The sequence below is a fragment of the Gossypium hirsutum genome, chromosome A10 (genome assembly GCF_007990345.1).
Source record: "Gossypium hirsutum isolate 1008001.06 chromosome A10, Gossypium_hirsutum_v2.1, whole genome shotgun sequence".
Classification (NCBI taxonomy): domain Eukaryota; kingdom Viridiplantae; phylum Streptophyta; class Magnoliopsida; order Malvales; family Malvaceae; genus Gossypium; species Gossypium hirsutum.
The window spans coordinates 116,438,157-116,465,634 of record NC_053433.1 but is presented as its reverse complement, the minus strand read 5'-3'; the positions used below and the strand labels follow the sequence as shown (position 1 = coordinate 116,465,634).

At 35.0% G+C, this 27,478-nt stretch overlaps 1 protein-coding gene across 1 annotated transcript; it reads right to left on the bottom strand.

Moving 5' to 3' along the window:
- Positions 1 to 7,065: 7,065 nt before the first annotated feature.
- Positions 7,066 to 15,031, bottom strand: LOC107889667 (terpene synthase 10). The gene is made up of 9 exons (XM_041078353.1): positions 14,757 to 15,031; positions 14,375 to 14,642; positions 13,908 to 14,286; positions 13,598 to 13,816; positions 13,443 to 13,500; position 11,396; positions 8,003 to 8,082; positions 7,667 to 7,915; positions 7,066 to 7,563 (listed from the first exon to the last, which is right to left on the bottom strand). The coding sequence occupies exons 1-9, from the start codon at positions 14,994 to 14,996 to the stop codon at positions 7,261 to 7,263; spliced, it is 1,797 nt and encodes a 598-aa protein (XP_040934287.1). The 5' UTR covers positions 14,997 to 15,031; the 3' UTR covers positions 7,066 to 7,260.
- Between the last annotated feature and the right edge of the window lie 12,447 nt (positions 15,032 to 27,478).

The window sequence follows — 27,478 nt, the reverse complement described above, 5'->3', positions numbered from 1 at the left end:
TAACTTAGTTAGACTAGAACTAAGTTGGTAATGTACTTGATGTAATTCGGTAATGTTTGAGCTGATAAATTAGCTCTACTAAGTGTGCAAGTTAAGTTTATCAATTTACTAGGATATTAATAGAGTTAGGTGATGATTAGGTGATGTTTGTTTCATTTTGACCCCCTTATTGACTGGTATATGTAATGGTTTTATGCATCAATTCATTGTTAATGAAAAATTATCAGAATTCTTCTTCATTTTTTTCTGGTTTTACTCAAGCATTTCTTGTTCAAAGCCTTAGTTAATTCTATTTGTTTGCTCAGCAAGTCTCGAGCCTTAAAGCTCAAGTTTCTGTCAAAATTTATTCATCTTCCTTTTTAGTTCCAACAGTTAGTATCAAGAGCTTATTTCTTAGTGGACATGTCATTCTTCAAGTCTAAAAGTCATGTCTTTATCTGGATTCTCTCCAGCTCCACCACCAGTGTTCAATGGTGAAGGCTACCACATTTGGGTAGTAAAAATGAAGATCTACCTACAAGCATTCAACTTACGGCAGGTTGTTAACTCGGATGCTGAACCAACACCTCTAAAACCCAATCCCACTGTGGCTCAGATCAAGCAACATGCAGATGAAAGAACCAAAAGACACAAAGCCATGTCTTGCATCCAAAATAGTGTGTCTGATGTGATTTTCACAAGAATCATGGCTTGTGAGTCACCAAAGTAGGCCTGGGATAGGCTAAAGGAGAAGTTTCAAGGGACTGAAAGAACGAGATAGCAACAAATATTGAATTTAATAAGGGACTTTGAAAATTTAAAGATGAAGGAAGAAGAAACAGTGAAGCAATACTCAGACAGAATTATGGCTGTTGCAAACAGCATAAGATTGCTTGGAGACCAGTTTAGTGAAACAAGAATAGTGGAAAAGGTCATTGCAACCTTACCTGGGAGATATGAAGCCAAAATCTCATCATTTGAAGACTCGAGAGATCTGTCTAGCATCTATTTCACTGAGCTGATCAATGCTCTTTATGCTCAATAGCAAAGAAGAGCTAGCAGATAGGAGGAGCATCAAGAAGGTGCCTTCTAAGACAAGAGTAGACCAACCTCGAGCTCCTCTAACTACAAAGGGAAGAAGGTCTGGTTAGACAAGCCTATGAAAGATGGAGCAAGAAGAAAATATCCTCATTGACCAAATTGCAAAAGGCTAAGTAATCTAGCAGAAAATTGTTGGCTTAGGCCTAATATGCAGTGTAAAATCTACAAAAAAAAAATGGGTCATTCTGAGAAAATGTGCAGAAACAAAGGCATGCTAAAGCAAAACCAGCCTCAATAGCCTAGAGCTAAAGCTCAAGTGGTAGAAGAAGGTAGTGACCAAAAAGAGCAAGTCTTTACAGTCTCTTGTTTTGCTGCCAAAAGAAAAGCCACAAAAGTATGGTTGATTGATAGTGGTTGCACAAACCACATGACCTCTAATGCTACTATCTTTAAGAAAAATGATAGAAGCTTCAAAACAAGGGTGAAAGTTGGAAATAGACACTTCATCAAAAACAGAAGGCAAAGGAGATGTGCTGATTAACACTCCTACAGTTACCAAACTTGTTTCAAATTTATTGTTTGTGCCTGAAAATGATAGAAATTTGCTCAGTATAGCTCAGTTGCTAGAAAAGGGTTATTTAGTAGTGTTCAAAGGCAAAAATGTTTGATCAGTGAGCCAAGTGGATCCAAGCTTATGTTAGTGACCATGGCTGACAAAAGATTTGTGGTGGACTGGAACAAGAACTCAGACAGTGCCTACACAGCTATTTTAGATTAATCCAAACTGTGGCACAAGAGGCTAGGCTATGTCAACTATAAGTCACTGGCTCAGCTGACCAAAGAGGACCTAGTTGAAAAATTCTCCAAATCAGTAGAGAAAGAAGATGTTTGTGAAGTGTGCCAGCTAGAAAAGCAAGTCAGATTGCCATTCCCTTCAAACAAAGCCTAGAGAGCCTCTGAAAGGTTATAGTTGGTCCACACTGATGTGTATGGCCCTATGAAGACACAGTCTCTGAATAGAAGCAAGTATTTTATCTTTTTCATTGATGATTACTCGAGGTATCACTAGATTTACTTTCTAAAGCACAAGTCAGAAGTGGCCTTAGTATTTTGGAAGTTCAAGGCTGCAGCAGAAATAGAAATAGATTGTAAACTAAAGATATTGAGGTTGGAGAATGGGACAGAGTATACCTCTGCAATGTTTCAAAGTTTTTTTTATGAAGCAGGCATCAAGCACCAACTCACCAACACCTACACACCTCAGCAGAATGATGTTAGTGAAAGAAAGAATAGAAGCTTGATGGATATGGCCAGGTGTTTGTTGTTTGAGAGAAATTTTCCCAAGACCTTGTGGGCTAAGGCAATTAACACTGCTGTATATCTTCAAAACAAGCTACCAACCAAGGCATTGGTTCATAAAACTCTATTTGAGGCCTGTTTTGGGTTTAAACCATCAGTTGCTCACCTGAGGGTCTTTGGATGCATATGCTATGCACATGTCCCAGCAGTAAAAAGGGACAAGTTAGCCAAAAAGGCTCAACCTGGTATCTTGGTGAGCTACAGCAATGTGAAGAAAGGCTATAGAATTCTAAATCCTTCAACCAACAAAGTCTTTGTGATAAAGGGTGAGAAGGATGAATGCGAAAGCGGATTGTAAAGTTTGTCAAAGCTGTGGATTTGACTTAGGGCTCTAGACGTTCGGAAAGAAACTTGGATTTTTTTTTACACAACCTGAAATGAAATTAAATCCAAGTTAGATAAAATAATTAAAACAAATGATAAATCAAAGATTCAGGAAGTGAATAAAGAAGATAAATGGAAAGATAATGGAAAGATAGAACATGGTGTGTAGAAGTCCTAAGAAGCCTTGGAAACATGAAGAATCCACAACCCTCTTCAAGCAGCTCTAATTTCCCTTCCAAGATAAAAACCTTGGCAAGAAAAAGTTTGAAGATGATCCCCACAATCTAAAAAGATTGTTAAAACTCTTCTAAAAGAAACTCAAGAGAAATTCTTGAAAAGAAAAACTCAGAGAGAATTTATTAACTCAAAAGAGAAATAGAATAATAACAAATTGTCTCCTTGTGTATAATGTAAAGGCCTATATATAGGCTAGATAAATAAATCTAAATAAAACTCCTAAGTATACTAGAACTCTAATTTAATCTAAACAAGAAGTAGTTTTAAACTAAACTTTCTTGTTAACATAAAATTCCTAAATAACTTAAAATACTTAATAATTATCAAAAATTCAAAATAAAATAATAATAAAATAATAAGAGCTAATAAATAAAATATTGTGCTCATATATAATAAAAATTAAGCCTAAAACTTAAACCCAATATGAAACATCTAAGCTTGTAAGATCAATTGGGGTTCTTGAAGTGAAATGCTTAAGCTTGTTAGCATTTTCCACATGGGCTTGTTGTCATAGACTGAGAGTTTAGGCCCACGAACATAATTAGTTGACATAACCTATAGAAGTTTGGTTGGATGTTTGCTTTATTTGACAGCTACTAGACCAAACATTATGTTTACTGTAAGTCTGCTATCTAGATTCATACATTGCTGCAATGTGAAGCATTTCAAAGCTACCAAAAGATTTCTCAGGTACATCCAAGGTACACTGAACTTTGGAATGATGTTTATCAAGGTAGATGACATAAAGCTACTTGGTTATACTAATAGTGATTGGGCTAGATCAGTGGATGATATGAAGAGCACCTCAGGGTATCTGTTTACCCTTGGTTCAACCATTTTTTGTTGGAGTTCGAAGAAGCAAAATGTAGTTACTCAATCAACTGCTAAAGCAGAGTATGTGGCAGCTGCAGGAGCTGTCAACCAAGCCATTTGGCTAAGAAAAATCATGGGTGATTTGAATCTACACCAAAGGGAAGCAACAAAGATCAAATGTGACAACCAGTCTTCTGTTGCAATTGTAATGAATCCAGTGTTCCATGGAAGAACCAAGCATTTCAAGATAAAGTTTCATTTTGTTAGGGAAATGGAACAAGCTAAAGAAGTGAAGCTAATTCATTGCAATTCTGAGGATCAGCTTGCTGATATCTTGAAAAAGTCTTTTTGTGTGTTAAGGTTCAAGGAATTGAGAGCTAAAATGGGAGTCTGCAGCATGCAAGCCAAGGAGGAGTGTTGAAGTTAGCCTATATGTAGCCAAGAAGCAGAGAAGTTGCCCGAGCCATGAAGTTGCAGCTGAAGTTCATATTGCTAATTTATTTAGTTACTTCAAGTGTTTGTTTTGTAACTTAGTTAGACTAGAACTAAGTTGGTAATGTACTTGATGTAATTAGGCAATGTTTGAGCTGATAAATCAGCTTTACTAAGTGTGCAAGACTAGGATATTAGTGGAGTTAGGTGATGATTAGGTGATGTTTGTTTCATTTTGACCAGCTTATTGACTGGTATATGTAATGGTTTTATGCCTCAATCCATTGTTAATGAAAAATCATCAGAATTCTTATTCATTTTTTTCTGGTTTTACTCAAGCATTTCTCTTGTTCAAAGCCTTAGTTAATTTTGTTTGTTTGCTCAGCAAGTCTCGAGCCTTAAAGCTCAAGTTTCTGTCAAACTTCATTCATCTTCCTTTTTAGTTCCAACAAAAACCTTTGTTGTGTTGATGGAGCTTGTCCTTCACCATCTACGACAAGTGTTAAATATTTAATATTACTAAAGATAAGTATATCAAGATCAAGTTTACTTGGTCCTTCGGAAAAAAAGAAGTTGAAGTTTACTTGATAAATGATTTTTCTTTTTACATGTAATTCCAAAAAAAAAGTAAAATAACAACCAAATAATATAGATGATGACTCCCAATTCTGAAAGCTTGGCTGACTTTATTTTTTTGGTAAATTATCTTGTTAGTCAATCCAAAATAGAGTCATCTCTATTCTAATCACTTTGAGATTTTCTTTTATCAATTTAATCAGTACTATTAAAAAATTGTTCAAAATGGTTACTCAAACTTTAACTCATCTACATATTATTGGTTGGACCTACCATGTCATCATTTCTTTCACCTAATATTTGTTGTAAAAATAAAAAAATGAAACATTATTCTTTTAATGATCACTTTAGAAATCACAAAATTTTAAGTTAATATTTTGACCCAAATTCATAACCAACAAACCACCAGGGCCCAAGTCATCGTCCTTGCAAATCTACAAATAGCTCCGATTGTCGATTTCTCATTGTCATCATCATTAGTTGTCAGAGGAGCCACCGCCACTATCGAAGGAGGGGGAAACACCCTCCCATTGGTAAACAATGACTGCCCATTTCGCGCTTCATGATGCTCATTGTGAGTTATCCCATCACCCCTTCCAGCTTAGTTGTCGCATCCTAAAACGCTCCATCAGGGGCAAAGGCAGAAAAATTTTTTGGGGGCCGTATGAAATTTTAATTTTTTATAATTTATATCTTTATAATTTATAAAGGATTAAGTTGAATTTTTATAATTTTAGGGGGGCCAAAGTACAGTTTTACATTTACTAATTTAAAATTTTTAAAAAAATTTAAGGGCCTAAAATGTAGTTTTACATTTTAGGGGGCAGGGGCCAATGCTAGCCCCCCTGGCTTCGCCCCTGCGCTCCATCACCGAACCTCCTCTCAACATCCAGAAACTCCTCGAGAAAAGCCGACTTGGAATCACCATCCCTACAACTGCCACCACTTCCTCCTCTACCTAAACGTTCCCACCCGAACACCACTACCAACATCCTTCTCTTCTTGGGTTCTATCGTAGAGGACTCAGCGTTCACAGGTTGCATCTAGCAGTAACCAAAATAGGGACGACCCTATTTTAAGGTGACTAACGGAATTGTTTGCTTATATTTTCTTCATTAATTTCTACATTAGATTTTTTTTTTGTAAAACTAAAATAAATTCATTTTTTTCAATTCAAGGAGTACCCAGAAAAGAATTAAAAATAGGTAATTCACAAAAGAAAAGTATTTTTGTTAAATGAAAAAAGTTTAACCTGGCATTTCTTCAATATTATTGGTCTTTTAAAAAAAATTGGTATTATAAGTAATTTAAATTCTATAGGGGTGAATTGATTAATCTTGTCTTCTTTTGTGGTGAATGGCTTCTATCTGGGGTCTGTTCTTACTGCAGATTTCTTGACAAACTAGCATTGAGCCTCTTTCTTCTTGATGCCATTTTTATTTTGATCTTATGGGATTTTTAGGCCATGTTGTAACTGTAATTTTGCTTGCAAAAATGTATATTTTTTATTAAAAAATATTAAACTATCCTCTTATATACAAATTAAATTATATTTTATGACATTGTTTTTATCTTTTTTATAATAAACTAATAAAAAAATTAGAGCAACTGTTTTTATCTTTTTTATAATAAACTAATAAAAAAATTAGAGCAACTAAATAGAAATTACACGTTGATGGATATTAAGTAGTTTTCAAAGCATAAAATGTTGATGCCCAAATTAGTTTGGATTATTATAAAAATATAAAATTAGGCTGAAACAAATTAGATAGGTAATCCTCAAAAGCGTTTTAGTAAATGTAAAAAATATGTGGTATACTTACACTAACAATGGAGGTTTTTTCTTAATGTCACGAGTGAGAATAAAAAATTGTCGTTCTTAATCAAGGCTTGTCTCAATTAAGAAATAAGTCATAAATTTTGTCTAAGCCTACTTTTTAGACATTGTAATTTTTTTCAAACTCTTTTATATTTTAAATAAACTTTCAAACTTTCACGGTTCAACAAATGGTTTGGCTCTCAATTTGTATATTGCCAATAATGGTAGCTGATACCTATTCTTTTTTGTTTTTTTCGTTTTAGAGTAATATCTAATTCAATAGAACTCTTTTCCTTGCTTAGTCTGTGAAAGAACTGATTAATTGTACGATTTGATTCCAACACCCCAAAGTATAGATTCATTGATTGCAAAAAAGCAAATAGTACTATGTTACAAAGTTGTCAAGAATCTTCAACTTTTTCTTCTTTTTTTTTTCCTCGAGGCATTCGTTTGATAAAAATGCAGTCACAAGCAAAGGCTGAAAGGAGTCAAAAACAAAATGGGATACAGAGGGGAGAAACAGAAAACATTAAAAACAAAGGGAAACATGTAGTATGGTAGTCTTTACACTACCGTAAGTTTATTGTACACCATACTAAAAGATCATAAAATGATTTCGCACACTATACTAAAAACTGGCTTTTTTTTTTTGCCCAGTTTGGAAAATAATTCCAGTGTTCTCAATCATTTGGGCAATAAACTGGGTTAATGAATAGTGATAACACTCTATCCTTGGTTTCATTACCTTCAATAGCATGACCATCGCCATTTTGATACATCAATAAAGATATTCTTGCAAGGTCCATAGCAATTTCAATAAACATCCGAGAGAAAGGAGATTTAGCCATTTGTTCTTCATTCATCTTTTTCGATGCTGCATCAATTAATTTCTTTATGTGATCACGAGCTTCTTCTTCAGATGCCCCACTTTCGTTCATATAACATTGGATTGATTTAGAAACATCACCTCTTTCGAGTTCATACTGATCAAAAAAAGAAACAGGCAAGCATATCACTATTAAACTAATTAACTAATGGAAATTTTAAGTTTACAACTATATGTATTTATTAATATATATTGCTTACCGATGATGTCCCTAAATCATCTGCTAATCGTACAATTATGGACGACCAATAAATTATATTGGGGTAATATGCTTCAATGTGGTGCAATCCCTCCTCTGTTATAAGATCTGTTGCCAAATAGGAATGACCAAGCATTACAGAACCCGATATTGAAATCCAAGCATTATCGATGTACTCTTGCAGGGTTGGCGTATATCCAATGTAATACCATTTTGCCTCCAACAAATATGATTTACAAAGATTCGTCCACTAAACATTTATATTGAACCATGAATAACACAAATCAGACAGAGGTCATAAGGAAAAGTAAAAGAGTCTTAGGAATTGGTTTAATACAACTTTCCTGAGGAAGGGAACGACATCTATCCCGTGTTCCTTAAGAGTGTCAAAAGCCATTTCATTTACGGAATTGTATACTGTTGATAAGTTAAATTAAAAAGGGGTTGAAAAGTCAAAAATGGTGGGAGGTGCAATTGGCACCGAAAGAAAAAAAATAGTTGGCAAGTTGTTTAAAGTTGAAAGGGATAATTGCAATTTTGGTCCCTAATTTTTTAGGCCATTTGCAAGTTAGTCCCTGGACTTCAACTATAAATAGGCCTAACCATTTCTCATTTCAACCATCCCAACCAATCTTTCTCTCTTAGTTTTCTCTCTTCTCCCATTTGAGAATTCTTAAGGAATTCTATTTGTTTGTAATACTTTGGAGATAGTAAAGTTATCATCTGGTGTTAGTGCCCGAGGACGTAGGTATAATTTACCGAACCTCATTAAAACTCTTGTGTTCTTTCTTGTCCTATTTTTCTTTCAATATTTGAGGGTATAATAGTAGTATTTAATTGTGCTATTAAATTACTATAGAAGGGATATTCTGTCTAAGGAAATACTTGGTATTTAAGAGATCCATGTGATCCACCTCTTTTCCCTGGGAATTGAACTTTGTGTGATTTTTTAGTACAATAATTTACACGCTTCCGACCCTATTGGAACAACAAGTGGTATCAGAGCCGAAGGTTAATCGTAGTATGCTCTGTGGTTGCAGTTTAAACTGATCTTCCACATCAGAAAAGATTTCCTTAGGTATATTGAAAGATTATGGAGAAAACGGTCGGTGTAGGAGCTTCAACATCGTCCATGTGGACAAGACCGACAATTGCAAATGCAAGATTGGCCGTGGAGATCTTTGATGGCACGGACCATTTTGGTATGTGGCAAAGTGAGGTTCTAGATGCCCTTTTTCAGCAGGGTCTAGACATTGCCATTGATGAAGAGAAACCAGATGATGTACAGGAGAAAGATTGGAAGGCGATCAATCGGTTGGCATGTGGCACAATTCGATCATGCCTTTCTCGAGAGCAGAGGTATGCTTTTTCAAAGGAGACTTCTGCAAATAAGTTATGGGTGGCACTTGAAGAAAAATTTTTGAAGAAAAACAGTCAAAATAAGCTCCACTTGAAGAAAAGACTGTTTCGCTTCACTTACGTCCCAAGTACCACAATGAATGATCACATCACCAAATTTAATCAGTTAGTCACTGATTTGCTGAATATGGATGAGACATTCAAAGATGAAGATTTGGCTTTGATGCTGTTGGGGTCACTTCCTGAGGAGTTTGAGTTCCTAGAAACTACTCTACTTCATGGCAGGAGTGATATATCTCTGAGCGAAGTCTGTGCGGCCTTATACAGTTATGAACAGAGAAAGAAGGACAAACAGAAAAACTCAATCAGAGATACAGAAGCTTTAGTAGTCCGAGGTCGTTCATACACTCGGAAGAAAACTCAAAAGGGGAGATCAAAGTCAAAGTCCAGACTCGGGAAAGATGAATGTGCTTTTTGTCATGAGAAAGGCCACTGGAAGAAAAATTGTCCAAAGCTGAAGAATAAGGGAAAAGCTGCTGTAGATGCTTGTGTTGCAAAGCATGATACTAGTGACTCTGAACTATCACTGGTTGCATCATCATCGTCGTTCCATTCAGATGAGTGGATATTGGATTCGGGTTGTACCTATCATATGTCCCCTAACCGGGAGTGGTTCTCTGATTTAGTAGAACTAAATGGAGTTGTTTATATGGGCAATGACAATGCCTGTAAAACTGTTGGGATAGGTTCAATCCAATTAAAGAATCAAGATGGATCAACCAGAGTTCTGACTGATGTTCGGTACGTGCCCAGTTTGAAGAAAAATCTCATCTCATTGGGAGCCTTGGAATCCAATGGTTCAGTTGTTACTATGAGAGATGAGATTTTGAAAGTGACATCTGGCGCACTTGTGATATTGAAGGGCATCAGGAAAAATAACTTGTATTACTACCAAGGTAGTACAGTTATTGGAGCAGTCGCTGCAGCTTCCGGTAACAAAGACTTGGACTCAATGCAGTTGTGGCATATGAAGTTGGGACATGCCAGCGAAAAATCCTTGCAAATTCTGGCAAAGCAAGGATTGTTGAAAGGTGCAAAGGCTTGCAAATTAAAATTTTGTGAGCACTGTGTTCTGGGAAAGCAAAAGAGAGTGAAATTCGGCACTGCTATCCATAATACAAAAGGTATTTTGGAATATATTCACTCAGATGTGTGGGGGCCTTCCAAAACACCTTCGTTGGGAGGAAAACACTACTTTGTTACTTTTGTTGATGACTTTTCCAGAAGAGTTTGGGTGTATACCATGAAAACTAAAGATGAAGTGCTTGGAGTTTTTCTTAAATGGAAAACTATGATCGAAAACCAGACTGGCAAGAAAATCAAGCGGCTTAGGACGGACAATGGAGGGGAATATAAAAGTGATCCGTTCTTCGATGTGTGCCAAGAGTATGGTATTGTTCGACACTTCACAGTTAGGGATACACCACAACAGAATGGAGTGGCAGAGCGTATGAATCGAACATTGCTGGAGAAAGTTCGATGTATGTTGTCCAATGCTGGGTTGGGCAAGCAATTTTGGGCTGAGGCTGTGACATACGCTGGCCATCTTATTAATCGTTTGCCATCATCTGCATTAGAAAGAAAAACTCCTATGGAGGTATGGTCTGGAAAACCGGCTACAGATTATGATTCCTTACATGTGTTTGGATCCACTGCATATTACCATGTGAAGGAGTCAAAGTTAGATCCGAGGGCAAAGAAAGCTCTCTTTATGGGAATCACTTCTGGAGTGAAGGGATTTCGTCTTTGGTGCTTAAGCACAAAGAAAATGATCTGTAGCAGAGATGTTACCTTTGATGAATCTGCCACATTGAAAAAGGTAGCAGATAAAGATATTCAGACGAGTAATACTCCACAGCAGGTGGAGTGTACTCCAAAACAGGTGGAGTTTGAGCAGATGGGGATTTGCCCAGTTAATAAGTCTAATTCTCCAGCCACAATGGAGGAATTAGAGGTTGAAGAGGTTCTGACCCAAGAACCACTAAGTACACCAGAACCAGTTGCAGTTGCAAGGCCACGGAGAGAAATTCGTAAACCTGCTCGATTTACTGATATGGTGGCCTACGCCCTTCCCGTTGTTGATGATATTCCTATCACTTATCAAGAAGCAATGCAAAGCTTAGAAAGTGATAAATGGAAAAGCGCCATGGATGAAGAAATGCAGTCTCTCCGGAAGAACAATACTTGGGAGTTGGCGCAATTACCAAAAGGTAAAAGGGCAATCGGATGCAAGTGGGTATTCGCAAAGAAAGATGGATCTCCTAGCAAGAAGGATATTTGCTACAAGGCAAGATTGGTAGCTAAAGGCTACGCTCAGAAGGAGGGAATTGACTACAATGATGTATTTTCCCCTGTTGTGAAGCATTCCTCCATTAGAATTTTGTTGGCCTTGGTAGCACAGTTGAATTTGGAGCTAGCTCAACTTGATGTTAAGACAGCTTTCTTGCATGGTGAGTTAGAAGAGGAGATCTATATGACTCAGCCCGAAGGATACACAGATGCTGGTGGTAGAAATTGGGTTTGTAAGCTTAACAAATCGCTATATGGATTGAAGCAATCTCCGAGGCAGTGGTACAAGCGATTTGATAGCTTTATGAGAAGGCAGAAGTACACAAGAAGCAAATATGACAATTGTGTGTATTTGCAGAAGCTGCATGACGGATCTTTCATTGTATGTTGATGATATGTTAATCGCTTCGAAGAGCCAAAATGAGATAGATAAGCTGAAGGCTCAGTTGAATCAAGAGTTCGAGATGAAAGATCTAGGTGAGGCCAAGAAGATTCTCGGCATGGAGATAAGTAGAGATAGACAGAGAGGCAAGCTTTGTTTGAATCAGAAGCAATATCTGAAAAAGGTATTACAATGTTTTGGTGTAAATGAAAACACAAAACATGTAAGTACCCCACTTGCTTCTCATTTGAAACTTAGTGCTCAATTATCTCCGAAGACTGAAGATGAAAGAGAATATATGGCGAAAGTCCCATATGCTAATGCAGTTGGGAGTTTGATGTATGCGATGGTGTGTACGAGGCCTGACATTTCACAAGCTGTTGGAGTTGTGAGCAGGTATATGCATGATCCTGGAAAAGGACATTGGCAAGCTGTGAAATGGATTCTACGGTATCTTCGAAAAACCGTAGATGTTGGTTTAATTTTTGAACAGGATGAAGCACTTGGTCAGTTTGTAGTTGGATATGTTGATTCCGACTTTGCTGGTGATTTAGATAAACGTCGTTCAACTACGGGGTATCTGTTTACTCTTGCGAAAGCCCCAGTGAGTTGGAAGTCTACCTTACAGTCTACAGTAGTTGTGTCTACTACAGAGGCAGAATATATGGCAGTTACAGAAGCTGTTAATGAGGCTATTTGGCTTAATGGATTGTTGAAAGACTTAGGAGTTGTTCAAAGTCACATAAGTTTATATTGTGACAGTCAGAGCGCTATTCATTTAGCGAAAAATCAAGTCTATCATTCAAGAACCAAGCATATCGACGTAAGATATCACTTTGTGCGGGAAGTCTTTGAAAAAGGAAAAATTCTACTTGAGAAGATTCCGACAACAGATAATCCCGCAGATATGATGACCAAGGTGGTAACAACAATCAAGTTTAATCATTGTTTGAACTTGATTAACATCCTGAGAATTTGAGCACCTTTAGGTGTATGGCGCTCGAGAGCGCATTTGGAGGCACTACAAAAGATAGCTTTATCGAATTTGGGGAGTTGAAGGAAGTGTGTGAAGATGTGATTATCCTAATCAAATCTTCAAGGTGGAGATTGTTGATAAGTTAAATTAAAAAGGGGTTGAAAAGTCAAAAATGGTGGGAGGTGCAATTGGCACCGAAAGAAAAAAAATAGTTGGCAAGTTGTTTAAAGTTGAAAGGGATAATTGCAATTTTGGTCCCTAATTTTTTAGGCCATTTGCAAGTTAGTCCCTGGACTTCAACTATAAATAGGCCTAACCATTTCTCATTTCAACCATCCCAACCAATCTTTCTCTCTTAGTTTTCTCTCTTCTCCCATTTGAGAATTCTTAAGGAATTCTATTTGTTTGTAATACTTTGGAGATAGTAAAGTTATCATCTGGTGTTAGTGCCCGAGGACGTAGGTATAATTTACCGAACCTCATTAAAACTCTTGTGTTCTTTCTTGTCCTATTTTTCTTTCAATATTTGAGGGTATAATAGTAGTATTTAATTGTGCTATTAAATTACTATAGAAGGGATATTCTGTCTAAGGAAATACTTGGTATTTAAGAGATCCATGTGATCCACCTCTTTTCCCTGGGAATTGAACTTTGTGTGATTTTTTAGTACAATAATTTACACGCTTCCGACCCTATTGGAACAACATATACTGCATGATAACATATCTTCATATAGTTTGGAAGCTTCTGTATTGCAATTATATCCCATCTGAATTCACGCCAACATATTAAAGATTATTAAACATTATTAAACATTTGCTATAAATATCAAGAGCAGATAATCATATACTAGTATAACTTCAAACCTCTCAACAGCATCTGTGAAGAGCTCCAATTCATCTAAGGTTCCATAAACGTCATAAACATCATCTATAACTGTTATTAGCGCATTGACCTTTGTTTGAATTCTTCTACCTTTTCCGTCCTGAGGAGTAATTATCATTCCCACACTCCAAAAGAAGTTTTCCATCAGCCTATCTCTAGCAAAGCCCAACCTCTCACCAAGACCAAGTTCCTTCCACCATCTAAACAATACAAGTCAAAAAAATCAAAATCATACTTAAGTTGAAGCATATGTGAGTCAATTTTGAACTGGTATGCAGTAGAGGTACTTACGCTGAAGCATATCTAAGATCATCTTGGTGCATAGATTGCACTATGTTGTAATCCAATATAGCAAACTCTAAAATAATGGGATTTTTTCCCTTGTTTTTCTCATACGCATCTATGAACCATCTGGCTTCCAACCTTGGCATCCTCCAATGTAGAGGAAGCTCCAAGGCATGTTCCACAAGCATCCAAAGATAGTGATGATCATTGTTCTCCTTCAGACATTGTTTGAGAAGTTTAGCTGCTAACTCTCTTGCATTCTCCAGCATTGTTTCACCTTCTAATAAGTGGTATGAAGCCTCATACAAGTTGAGCAGGCCCTTGCAATCCTGATTAAGGCTTGCTTTAACGTTTCCAACGTCATCCATGAAGCAAGCGAAAACATCTAGTGCATGAAAGTAACTCAATGTTATGTATCATTAAATTAGATGTAAATTGAAACATCGAATTTTGAATCGTTTATCGTATTGTACCTTGATTCACTTTATACCCATGTTGTCTTAGTAGTCTAAATTCAAGAGCTGTAGCACATAAATTGCCTTTGTTCCATGCAACAGTACTGCTACAATCGGTACTTATATTCTTCAATGTTTTTTTTATTTCAGCTCCAAAGTGATAGGACAACCCAAGTCTTTGTATGGCATCAATAAGCTCAAGTTTCTCCAAAGGATCCACCACATTTTCAAACATCATCCTCACTTCTTCCTTTAGTTTGCTTGCTCTTTCCTTGTATGATTCATTCTAACACGCATAGGTAACAAGAAGTTTTTGTTAGCTTGCTCCAAATTGAGCTTTATTAGGGAAAAAAAAAAGCAAAAAAATGGTGTCTAAGTGTACTAAAAATGCGAAATATACCTGTACAAAATCGTTTTTGAGTGACTGAACATAATCATAATCCCAAATAGGAGGATGGTAATTAGCCGATCGTCTAACTACGATATCGTCTTCAACAAAAATTTTGTCTGTAGCTTCATATTGTGAGGCAAAAGAAACAATTAACCTACGAAAGCTTGACCCATCATATGAGAAGCGTTTCGATTTTGAGTGTATGGGAAAACTGCAAATTGAGAATGAACTCAACATGCAAAGAGACATTTTGAAAGCCTTTACCTACTACTCAGATTGATGGTTATCACTTGATGTGGAGAACATATTAGAACAATGCATGACTATATATAGAAGTGATTTTTGTTGATACATGCATTAGCACGTGCATCTATTGTTAATGCCTTTTTAAAAAAATTACATTTTTATGTTTAATTTAGTGTGTTGTTAATGTTTATTCAGTGATAGTCAGTACATGCTTTTATTTTTATTTTAATTATTAATTTTGACTCATTTTTATTGCAATGGGAGAAAACAATTATTTAGATAATTTACTAATGGAAATGATTAAATTAACAAAATAGAAACGATACTATTTTATGGTGATTAATGAGGTTGTTTGTCAATTTTTTTTTCTTCATAATAAGTAATTAATTTTATAATTGTACCCAAAACCTCAATTGATGTTTATATGAATTTTTTATAAACAAATTTGTTACGTAATTTTTTCATTTATATTACGAATGTGCCGTAAATCTAATTTTATTTACGTTTTTAAATTGAAATTTTATTTAAATTAACATTACCGCAACTTAAATAAAACCTTTAATATTAATAAAGTTAGGTAAGATACTTTATCAATTTTGAGAGAAGTTCACTTCTTAATTCATCAATTGAAAACTTGTGGGTTGGGATGAAATTTCTTATACGTTGGTGGGTTTTAATTGATCAATTGGAATTTCTTGTACTGTTTGATCCCACACCCCCTCACATCATATTGACTTTATTGTCCTTTTTCCTTATCTTCATTCATTGATTACAGTCTTATAGTTGTAAGTTCATAATGCACCAAAGTATGAAAGTTCACCCCTCCATATGTGACTCAACTTATTTTTGTCGGGTGATAAAAGAAGATACATTAAACACCTGAGTCATCCTGGTTTGTTTTTATTAAACACTTCATTTTCTACCATATGATATTAATTTAAAAATTTTGGATGCAAGCCTGATATCACTAGCAGACAGGGGCGAAGCCAGGGGCTGGCATGGGCCCGGCACCCCCTAAAATATAAAATTAAATTTTAGGCTTTTAAAATTTTTTAAAAATTTTAAATTAGTGAAGGTAAAATTACACTTTAGCCCCCCTAAAAAAATTTTCTGGCTTCGCCCCTGCTAGCAGAGACATAATGATAACACTTTGGAATCACATATTTTTATGTATTAATTATATGTTTTTTTTTAGTATGATTTTACTAATTTGAGTTATTTATGGCTTTTTATCTTATAGGGACTAAATTGAAGGCAAAAGAAAATTTAGGGGCAAAAAGAATGAATTTAAAAGATAAAATGGGCCAGCAACCTAATGTATGAAAAAACAAAACAATTCTATAGCTTTATCTCTGAAAATCTCAGGTAAATTTAACACAGCAAAATCTGCTAATTGCTAAATGACACTCATTTAGTGACTCAAGTCACTGATTGCCAATCCCAATATGCAACATCCTTTCAATTCAAAAACAGAGTAAAACTCTGGAATTTTAATGCCGAAAATTGATTAAAGTTTCACGCAAACTGACTTGATAATCAAGTCAAATGGCTCTATCATAGATTAAAGTTTCACCCAAACTGACTTGATAATCAAGTCAAATGGCTCTATCATGAAACCAACTCTTGTTAATACTTCTTCTTCTAGTGTTTATGTTGGGTTCCTCCATGGGATATACATAAGCTCATCAGTCCATCTTGAGAATGAAACTGTGATGAGTTGCCTTCGAAAATAACATCCATCTCCATGTGTTCATTCCATGAATTCTGAGATACGATCAACACGGTAAAAGATGGGAAGAACAAAATGTCCTTGTGTGTGCTTGCGGTCCATGATGCCAGAGAGTTCAGCTAGGCACGATTTTGAACAAGCATATAGTCTTTAGATAAAACGAGGATTGAGAGACTTGAGGCTGCAATTCCTTGAGAAAGTGCTGGTGAAAGTTGCTCCCCTTTCTCTAGTTTTTCTTCATCGAAGAAGACATTCAGTCCCGTGTCTTTCAAAGCTTTGAGTAGATGACTGGTGAAGTTAAGGCCTGTGTCTTCACCTCTGAAGCTCAAGAAAACTTGGTGCTTCATTTGACGAGAAGGAGAAGAATCCATAGAGTATGGATTGTCTGATTGAGGCAAAAGAGAAGAAGAAGAAGTCAAAGAGTATGGATTAATTGTCTGATTAAGGCAAAAGATCTTTGGTATCTTCTTGCAAGATGAGAATGAGATTGAACTCGTTTTTTGTTAGACTGAGTCGTTGATGAATATTGAAACCCTTTCATTTTTTCTGTACAGGTGGCATGAACTTTCTTGTATTTATCCAAGCTTCAACTCAATTTGAGTTTGAATATTGAATCAAATATTCAACTAGTAATTAATTTTTACAATATTAATATATATTGATTTTATCGGTGGTATTACATCATTAAACTTCTTATTAGTGTCAAATTCAACTTTAAAATTGCAATTGCAAATAGAGAACCACATATATGTCATTGATACATTTTAAATTTAAGTAGTCCAATTGTAATCATACTCTCTTTTTTTCTATACAATAATTCTACATTTTATAATTTTTAAAATTAAATTTTTAAATAGTAATTGTAATAAAATTAAAATATATATTAATTTTGTATAGTGAGTTTTGCTTGGATTGTTGTGTTATTATAAGAAGAAAAAGTGTAAAAAGAAAAAGATAAATTTAAAAATTATATATCAACTTTTATTTAATATGTCATTGTATATATTAATTTTGATTTAAATGCATACTTAAAACTTTATTTGATTTAATCATACACATTTAAAGAAATAAATATATCAATTTATTTTTATATTGGATATATGTAATATATAAACATAAAATGATGCTATATCAATGATTGTGTTAATAATTTACAAGAATTTGATCAAATCAAAATTTCATATATAAAATTACATAAAATCAAAATTCATGTATATATACAAGTGTATACAAGTGTATATCAAAACGATAGTTCATTTATAGTTTTAGGATTCATCTAAAAAAACATCTCTTTTATCTTAAAAGATTTATGTTGACATAATAAGTTAAAAAGAGTAATTTTTAAGAAAAAAATCATGTTAGTATTTATAATCGAAATAATTAAGTGTAATTTTAAAATTGTTAAAGATTAACCACTTATATGGTATTCACAGGATGACTATCACGTTTTGAGAACACGAGTCTATTTCCTAAGTTACATTTTGAACTTATGAATTATGCAGTAACAGGATTTGGATCATTGGCAGGCATCTGGATGTACGTATTGAATGTGGACTTAATATCTATATTGGTTAAACATTGACACTCAAAGACTCACACTTTTCATCTGTTGTGTGGGGAGGTGATAATCACACTGAAAGATATTGTGAAGTGTGAAAAATAAAATAAAATAAATAAAATAAAGAACACACAAATTTTACGTGGAAACCCTTTCGGGAAAACAACCACGGGCAGAGGAAAAGAAAATTCACTATGTCGAAAATTTGAATCAATACAAGAGGGATAGACTATGTCTATTTATAGGCTTGTAAAGCCATATTCTAGTAGGATTGAAACACCTTATCCTAATCAATATAAAATAGATGGAGTTTAATGAGGTTTAAAAAAACCTTATTCTAAAATAAAATAAAAGAAGTCTAGTTCTATATGGATTTTACTTTTATTTTATTTTCCATCGTATTTTATTTAAATAAGAATTTGGGTCACTTAATTCTAACAATCTCCACCTTGACACAAATTCTCAATGAACAAGTTCTTCATCGCGAACTTTCAATAAACAAGCTCTCCACCTCTTCCATAAAACCCCTTAAGGGTTTAACTTCAACAATGAACACCAACCAAGTCTAAGCAATGCTCAAACTTGGTTATAGGAAGTGACTTAGTCATCATATCTGCAGGATTTTCATGAGTACTAATTTTGCTCACAACAATATCACCACGAGCAATAATATCACGAACAAAATGATACCAAACATCAATGTGTTTTGTTCTCTCATGAAACATTTGATCTTTTGTAAGAAAGATGGCACTCTGACTGTCACAAAATACTGTGCTGATTTGAAGGTCTTCATTAAGTTCACTAAAGAGTCCCTTCAACCAAACAGCTTCTTTACAAGCCTCAGTAATCGCCATGTACTCAGCTTCAGTGGTAGACAAAGCGACTGTAGTTTGCAAAGTGGCTTTCCAACTGATTGCACAACCTCTGATTGTAAAGACATAACCTGTGAGAGATCTTCTTCTATCAAGGTCTCCAGCAAAATCAGCATCAACATACCCAATGACTCCATCTCTAGTTCTTCCAAACTGTAAGCAAACATCAGTAGTACCTCGTAAGTATCTTAAAATCCACTGAACTGCTTTCCAGTGTTCTTTACCAGGATTCGCCATGTATCTGCTAACTGCACTGACTGCATATGATAAACCTGGACGTGAACAAACCATAGCATACATGAGAGATCCTACTGCACTAGAGTATGGAACATGTGACATGTACTCAATCTCATCATCTGATTGTGGAGACAAAGCTGATGAAAGTCTGAAATGAGCTGCTAAAGGAGTACTAACAGGCTTAGCACTCTGCATATTGAACCTGCAAAGAACTTTCTCAATGTACCCCTTCTGACTTAGGTACAATTTACTTGCTTTTCTATCTCTAAGAATCTCCATACCAAGTATCTTCTTTGCTGGTCCTAAATCTTTCATCTCAAATTCTTCACTTAGTTGGGCTTTGACCTTTCTTATCTCTACTTTATCTTTTGTTGCTATCAACATGTCATCAACATAAAGAAGTAGATACACAAAAGAACCATCATTGTTTTTCTTAAAGTAGACACAACTGTCAAAACTACTTCTTTTGAAATCATGAGAAGTCATAAAGGAATCAAACCTCTTATACCACTGTCTTGGTGACTGTTTCAAACCGTAAAGGGACTTTTTCAGCAAGCAAACATAGTCCTCTTTTTCCGAGACTGTAAAACCCTCTGGTTGTTGCATGTAAATATCCTCCTCAAGTTCTCCATGCAGAAATGCAGTTTTTACATCTAACTGCTCAAGCTCCAAATCATGCATGGCCACAATACCAAGCAAAGCTCGAATCGAACTATGCTTAACAACTGGGGAGAACACATCTGTGAAGTCCACTCCTGGAATTTGACTGTAACCCTTTGCAACAAGCCTTGCTTTATATCTGGGTTCTTCAACTCCTGGAGTCCCTTCTTTCTTTTTAAACACCCATTTACAACGAACAGCCTTTTTACCTTTAGGAAGTTTTACAAGATCCCATGTTCTGTTTTTGTGGAGTGATTCCATCTCCTCTTGCATAGCAAACATCCACTTTTCTGAGTCTTCACAGCTAATCGCCTCAGAATAATTAAATGGATCTTGATTCGCATCTATATCTTCAGCATATTTAAAGCATAAGCAACTAGATCAGCCTCGGCATACTTCTTTGGAGGTTTAATTTCTCTTCTTGTTCTGTTTTTGGCGATAGAGTATTGCGGTGAAGAAGCAACTCTATTCTCAATTTTTGTACTGGCTTGAGGAGTTGATTCTGTATTAATCTGATGCTCTACCTGCTTTTGGTTTTCTTTATTGGAAGAGTCTTTAAGAGATAAGTTAGGTAGCATAGCAATTTCATCAAAAACAACATCTCTGCTAATCACAACTTTTCTATTTTCAGGACACCATAACTTATAGCCTTTTACACCAGCTTTATAGCCAAGAAAAACGCATTTAATGGATCCCGGTTCCAATTTTCCATTATCAACATGAGCATACGCAGGACACCCAAAAATCTTTAAATCAGAATAATTAGCAGGATTACCAGACCATACCTCTTGTGGAGTCTTTTTCTCAATGGCAACGGATGAAGATCGGTTGATCAAAAAACATGCAGTAGAGGCTGCTTCTGCCCAAAATGACTTCGGTAAGTTGGCATTTGACAACATACATCGAACCTTCTCCATGATCGTTCTGTTCATTCGTTCTGCAATGCTGTTTTACTGTGGAGTATGACGAACTGTCAAGTGTCTCATGATCCCTTCTGACTTGCACAATCTATTAAACTCATCAGAACAGAACTCTAAGCCATTGTCTGTACGGAGGTATTTTATCTATTTTCCCGTCTGTTTTTCAATCATAATTTTCCAAGACTTAAATGCGTAAAACACATCGCTTTTCTGCTTCAGGAAGAACGCCCAAACTTTTCTGGAAAAATCATCAATAAAGGTTAGCATATAATTAGCTCCACCTCTCGAAGGCACTCTGGATGGCCCCTACAGATTAGAATGAATATACTCCAACGTTTCCTTCGTGTTATGGATTCCTCTAGTGAATCGAACTCTCTTTTGCTTCCCAAAAACACAGTGCTCACAGAAATTCAGTTTGCAAATTCCTTGCCCATTAAGAAGTCCTCTTTTGCTTAATTCTGCCATGCCATTCTCACTCATATGCCCTAGGCACATATGCCAAAGTTTAGTAATATCATCATCTGACAAGGAAGTGGAAACGACAGCTGCATCACCAGTAATAGTAGAACCTTGTAAAACATATAACTTGGCAATCTTTCTCTGCCCTTTCATCACAACAAGGGACCCTTTGGAAATCTTTAAAACCCCACTTTCAGCTGTGTATCTGTACCCTTTTGAATCAAGAGTACTCAACGAAATTAAATTTCTTTTCAATTCTGGAACATGCCGCACGTCACTAAGTGTTCTGACAACTCCATCAAACATCTTAACTTTAATTGTTCCAACACCTGCGATTTTACATGAAGCATTATTTCCCATCAAAACAACACCTTCAGATACTGTTTCATAAGTTGTAAACCAATCCCGATTGGGACTCATGTGGAAGGTGCAGCCTGAATCAAGTATCCACTCCTCGCTTACTTTAGAATCATTGACAGAAGCGACTAGAAGTTCACCATCGCTGTAGTCTTCTACAACATCAGCTTCACCAGAATTTTCTGATTGTTTTCCCTTTTGATTCGCAGCCTCCCTTTTAATCTTATTTTGTAGCTTATAGCACTCAGATTTAATGTGCCCTTTCTTCTTGCAGAAGTTGCAAGTTTTACCTCTGTTTGAAGACTTCGATCTACCCTTAGATTTACCACGAGGATCTTGTTCCTGTGTCCTACCACGATCATCATCAGCATTTCGATCTTGTCTCCCATGAACAATGAGACCCTCTCCCTAAGAGTCGGGTTTAACCACAAGATGCTTCATCTTATCATACGAGGTTAAAGAATCATAAACCTCATCAACTGTGAGAGACTCGCGGCTATATAAAATCGTGTCTCTAAAGGTTGAATAAGACGGGGGCAACGAACAAAGTAGAATCAACCTTAGATCTTCCTTATCATACTGAACCTCCATGGCCTCTAAGTTTGAGAGAATTTCTTTAAACACTGTTAAGTGTTCGTGTACAGACGCACCTTCCTCCAAACGATGAGCATAAAGATGCTGCTTCATATGCAACTTGCTTGTTAGAGTTTTTGACATACATATTTGTTCTAGCCTCTTCCATAAAGCAGCGGCAGTTTTCTCTTTCATCACATCCTGCAAAATTTCGTTGGACAAATGCAGATGTAATTGTGTTAATGCCTTTCGATCCTTACGCTTCTTCTCTTCATCTGTTAATGTCGAAGGTATCTTATCTATCCCTAGCAGGGCATCCTCCAGATCCATCTGTGCAAGAACTGCTTGCATCTTAATTTGCCACAACGCAAATATGGTGTTGCGATCCAACAGCGGAATTTCATACTTCAAAGACGCCATTACCGTGATCGAGATGAATAACCCGGAAGCTCTGATACCAATTTGTGAAAAATAAAATAAAATAAATAAAATAAAGAACACACAAATTTTACGTGGAAACCCTTTCGGGAAAAAAACCACGGGCAGAGGAAAAGAAAATTCACTATGTCGAAAATTTGAATCAATACAAAAGGAATAGACTATGTCTATTTATAGGCTTGTAAAGCCATATTCTAGTAGGATTGAAACACCTTATCCTAATCAATATAAAATAGAAGGAGTTTAATAAGGTTTAAAAAACCTTACTCTAAAATAAAATAAAAGAAGTCTAGTTCTATATGGATTTTACTTTTATTTTATTTTCCATCGTATTTTATTTAAATAAGAATTTGGGTCACTTAATTCTAACATGAAGCAACTTGGTCTTCCAATTGACGGATATGCAATCATGAGTCCAAGTCGGATGGCTGAACCTATTGCACTATGCAACGAATTGCTTGGACGATCACCTAGTAAAAGGGAAGACACCAAGTCGGGTGTACATATTACAACTCATGGGGGATACTTATGACTGGACTCAAACAATAACAGGGTCCACATTATGTAACTACCTCTTTTGTCGACATTATATCGAGAGTTTTGTCGTGCGACAAAGCATGGCAGCCAAGATATAGGCGGCTGCCTCATACACCAACCACATGTGTAGCCTCTTGTTTCTAGGTAAAGAAAAAAAAATTTGTTTGCCATAATCCACAAATTTCGAATCCAATTTTTTTCACATACTTTCTACATTTTTAGATGGTGCATGTCTCCGAGATTTTGGAAGACTGTGATACTTCCATTCTACTGCCATATTATTAAGGTGCACACAGGAAAAAAATAATATATAAAATTCATATTTAATTTATAATATTTTTATTTAAACATCATTATCATATAATTCGAGAATTGTAAGCTTATTTAATTAATTTGTCCAATATTTTGTAGATAACAATTGTTGTGTTGAAATTGATTTGAAGAAAATAGAATAGTATGTTCAACTTCCATATATAAAGAGAAATAAACACGCCCTTGTTAAACCGTTGTCCAATTCATTTCCACTAGAAACAATTCGAAATTTATTTCAACACCAATTAATATGACTCAAACTCGACCCAAAACTCCATAAGATTCATGAAAACCATTTAAATGAAAGTAACTCGAACTAAACCCAAATCATTTGGATTTTTTACAATTCTTTTTCTAGTGCTTCTTGGGTTTCAATCTAGCTTGAGAAAGAAAACTGTCGAGAGGTTGCCATTGAAAAACATTCTTCAGCTCCATGTGTTCATCCCATAAGTTTTGAGATAAGAGTAACTTTGGCAACTTCTAAATTCACATAAAGCAGTTGATAATTCATGGGAAAAAAATGGTCATTAGGTCGGTATGCTAAAAAATCACAATGAGTTTAGTGTCATAAGTAAAGTGATACCAACTCAATTGGTTAACTAATAAATTTAATATCATAAGTTAAATGAGAACAACTCAATTAAATAAAATATTAATTAATTCTTTTATATTTAAAATAAATTATATTATTAAAAATTTCATACGAAAAAATTGAATTCATACCACCAACATAAATAACATTTTAACTTTACCACTTTAATCACTGAATCACAGTTTTATAAAAAGGAAAAACTATTAAGAAAAGAGATAATAGATAGCGTACTTGATGGAGAAAGAGAGCAAGGGTGCTTTGCTTTCTTCAGCTTCTTTTATTTTCATGTTCATTCCTTTGAAAAACCAAAAAGGTCATCAAATCGTGTCTAAGAGATGAGTCCCAAACATACCACTGCCTTATCAAATCGTATCAGAAAAAGGCTATTTCTTTTATCCTTTTTCATTCGTCAAAAAGGTTAATTATTACAGCATTTTAAATAATCTGGGGGGCTGAATTATCAACAAGATACGCGCATCACATTCATAATGAGAAAATAAATACAGGCTCAATTCAGTGAGTAATTAGCATTTCTTCATTACAGTCGGCCTTAAAATATAATTAAAAAATTATTTTATGTTAACATTACATAAAAATAATTATTTAAATATTAAAAATAAAAAATAACCCCTCGTCCCTCAATCTTTAGTTCAGTTCAATTTCACAATTCTCTAGAATCAAAACAGGAAATAAAAGTATTACAATGAAGGAGAAAAAAAAACTAAAATGGAAATGAAAAAATAATACAGACCAAAAAGGCCTAATTAAATAAAAGTATAGATAAAACTTTAATATATAGAGAGAGGGTGAGGTGAGGGGTACCTTTTTAGTTATTTTTATTTAATACTAGTATCAATTATTTTTTAATCATATTTTAGTAGGATTGAGATTTGGTGTTTTTTATTGGCTGGGACGATTTCTTTTTAATGGAGGTGATCACATGGCTAACTTCGGTTATGGAATAAAGTTTAGATATCTAATTCGGTAAAAAAAAATACCTAAAATAAAAGGCATAATTTAATGCCTCCTATTTAATTAAGCCATAAATAAATATTTTTTCAATGAATATAGGGTAAATTACTTAATTAGTTACCTAATCATTAATGTGTTTTTGTTTTGGTCACCCTTTCGTTAAATTGTTAACGAAAATGATGACTTGGTCGTCCTCCATTAAATTGTTAATGAAAATGATGTTGTAACCTATTTGTAGTTGGTACAATAACACTTTTAGTCCTCAACATTTACACATTCTATTAATTTGATTTTAATTTTAAATTATCTAATGAATTTAAACCTCTATAACTACAAAATTATTTAATATATTTAATTATTTTATAACTTTTTACACCTAGCCCGAAGTTATTTGGGTTTCTCATCTTCTTCGTTGTTTCCATTGAAATTTTCCACCCCCTTCGTTAGTTTTCATGGCATAAAATATTGATGAACAAATTAGTTTGAATTATTATAAAAATATAAAATTAGGCGATATTCAGAAACAAATTAAATAGGTAATCCTCAGAAGCGTTTTAATAAATGTAAAAAGTAAGATTAAAAATGTAACGCCCCGTACCCGAGACCATCGCCGGAGTCGAACACGAGGTGTTAACGGACTTAATTCATTACTTAAACAGCTCATACAATTCATTTTAAAATTTTCAGACAAGCTGGCTAACTACATCACAGTCGCTTTAAAAATCATATCTCGAGTTCCAAAACTCAAAATCCAATTCCGTAAATTTTTCCTGAAACTAGACTCATATATCTATTTACTAATTTTTTTCTAGAATTTTTGCTCAGGCCAAGTAGTACAGTTTATTAGTTAAAGTCTCCCCTATTTCAGGGTTCGACTACTCTGACCTCTGTGTATTACGAATCAGATATCTCCCTGTACAGAGCTTCAATGACTATGCCGTTTCTCTCTAATAAAACTAGACTCAATAAGGAATCTGTACATATAAAGCATGACTTCTAATTATATTTTTAAAATTTATGGTGAATTTCCAAAGTCAGAACAGGGGATCCAGAAATCGCTCTGGCCCTGTTTCACAAAAATTTAAACATCTCATAAAATATAGCTCATATACCTGTTTCGCTTCTTCCATATGAAAATAGACTCATCAAGCTTCGATTCCATAACTTATTCATTATTTATTTCCATTTCTACTATTTTTAGTGATTTTTCAAATTCACATCACTACTGCTGTCTGAATCTATTTTATGGTAAATTTTACCTATTTCATGGTTTCCATGGATTAGCTAGCAATTTGACATACATAACACCAAATATGATCATGATTAGCCATTCCAATGGCTAATCATTACCAAGCATTTCCATACCACTCAATAACCATATCATAAGACCATATATACAAAATGATTATAATGCTATACATGCCATACTCAAAATATACAAGCCATTATGCCAAGATGGTATACGGATAGTGTGAGCGAGCCTCCGACTGTTCCCGATTTCCGAGCTAGCTTGTCAAAACTACAAGGAATAAAAAGGAGGGAGTAAGCATAAATGCTTAGTAAGTTCACATGCAAATAACAAGTAACATAACCATATAAGCAAACATAAAACATCATTTGCATAATCATCACTAAGACATTCATATCATATTTTCATTTATCATCTTACCATATTGTTGTTATATCGATTTTTCAACCCGAGGGTTAAATACATACCTGTTCAACGTATCCATTTCATAACACTTACCAATACGTCCCTTTCATCTCGAGTATTCCTCCATTTGAGTAGAACTTACCCGTTGAACACATCGGAATATAATTCAGATACATGGAAAGTTTGCACATAAGTGCCACATATGTAGCCAAACTACTATGTAACATGCCCATAAACGAACTCGGACTCAACTCAACGAGCTCGGGCGTTCGCATCCTTTAGTGAACTCGGACTCAACTCAACGAGCTCGGATGCCTAGTTACATCTCACGAACTCGGACTCAACTCAACGAGTTCGGACGCTCGCATCCATAAGTGAACTCGGACTCAACTCAACGAGTTCGGATGCCCAAATATCCCAGTGACATGTCACTTGTATCCTAATCCATTCCTAAGGTTCAACGGGACAATTTTCCCAATCATATGTCTCAACCATCTTCTACAGAATACCGATACTGATACTCGGTAGTATTTCACATTTTCCAAGTATATCACATAATTTGACATATTATCAAACAATTGTCACAAGTATGATATTTCATAATAATTATCATAT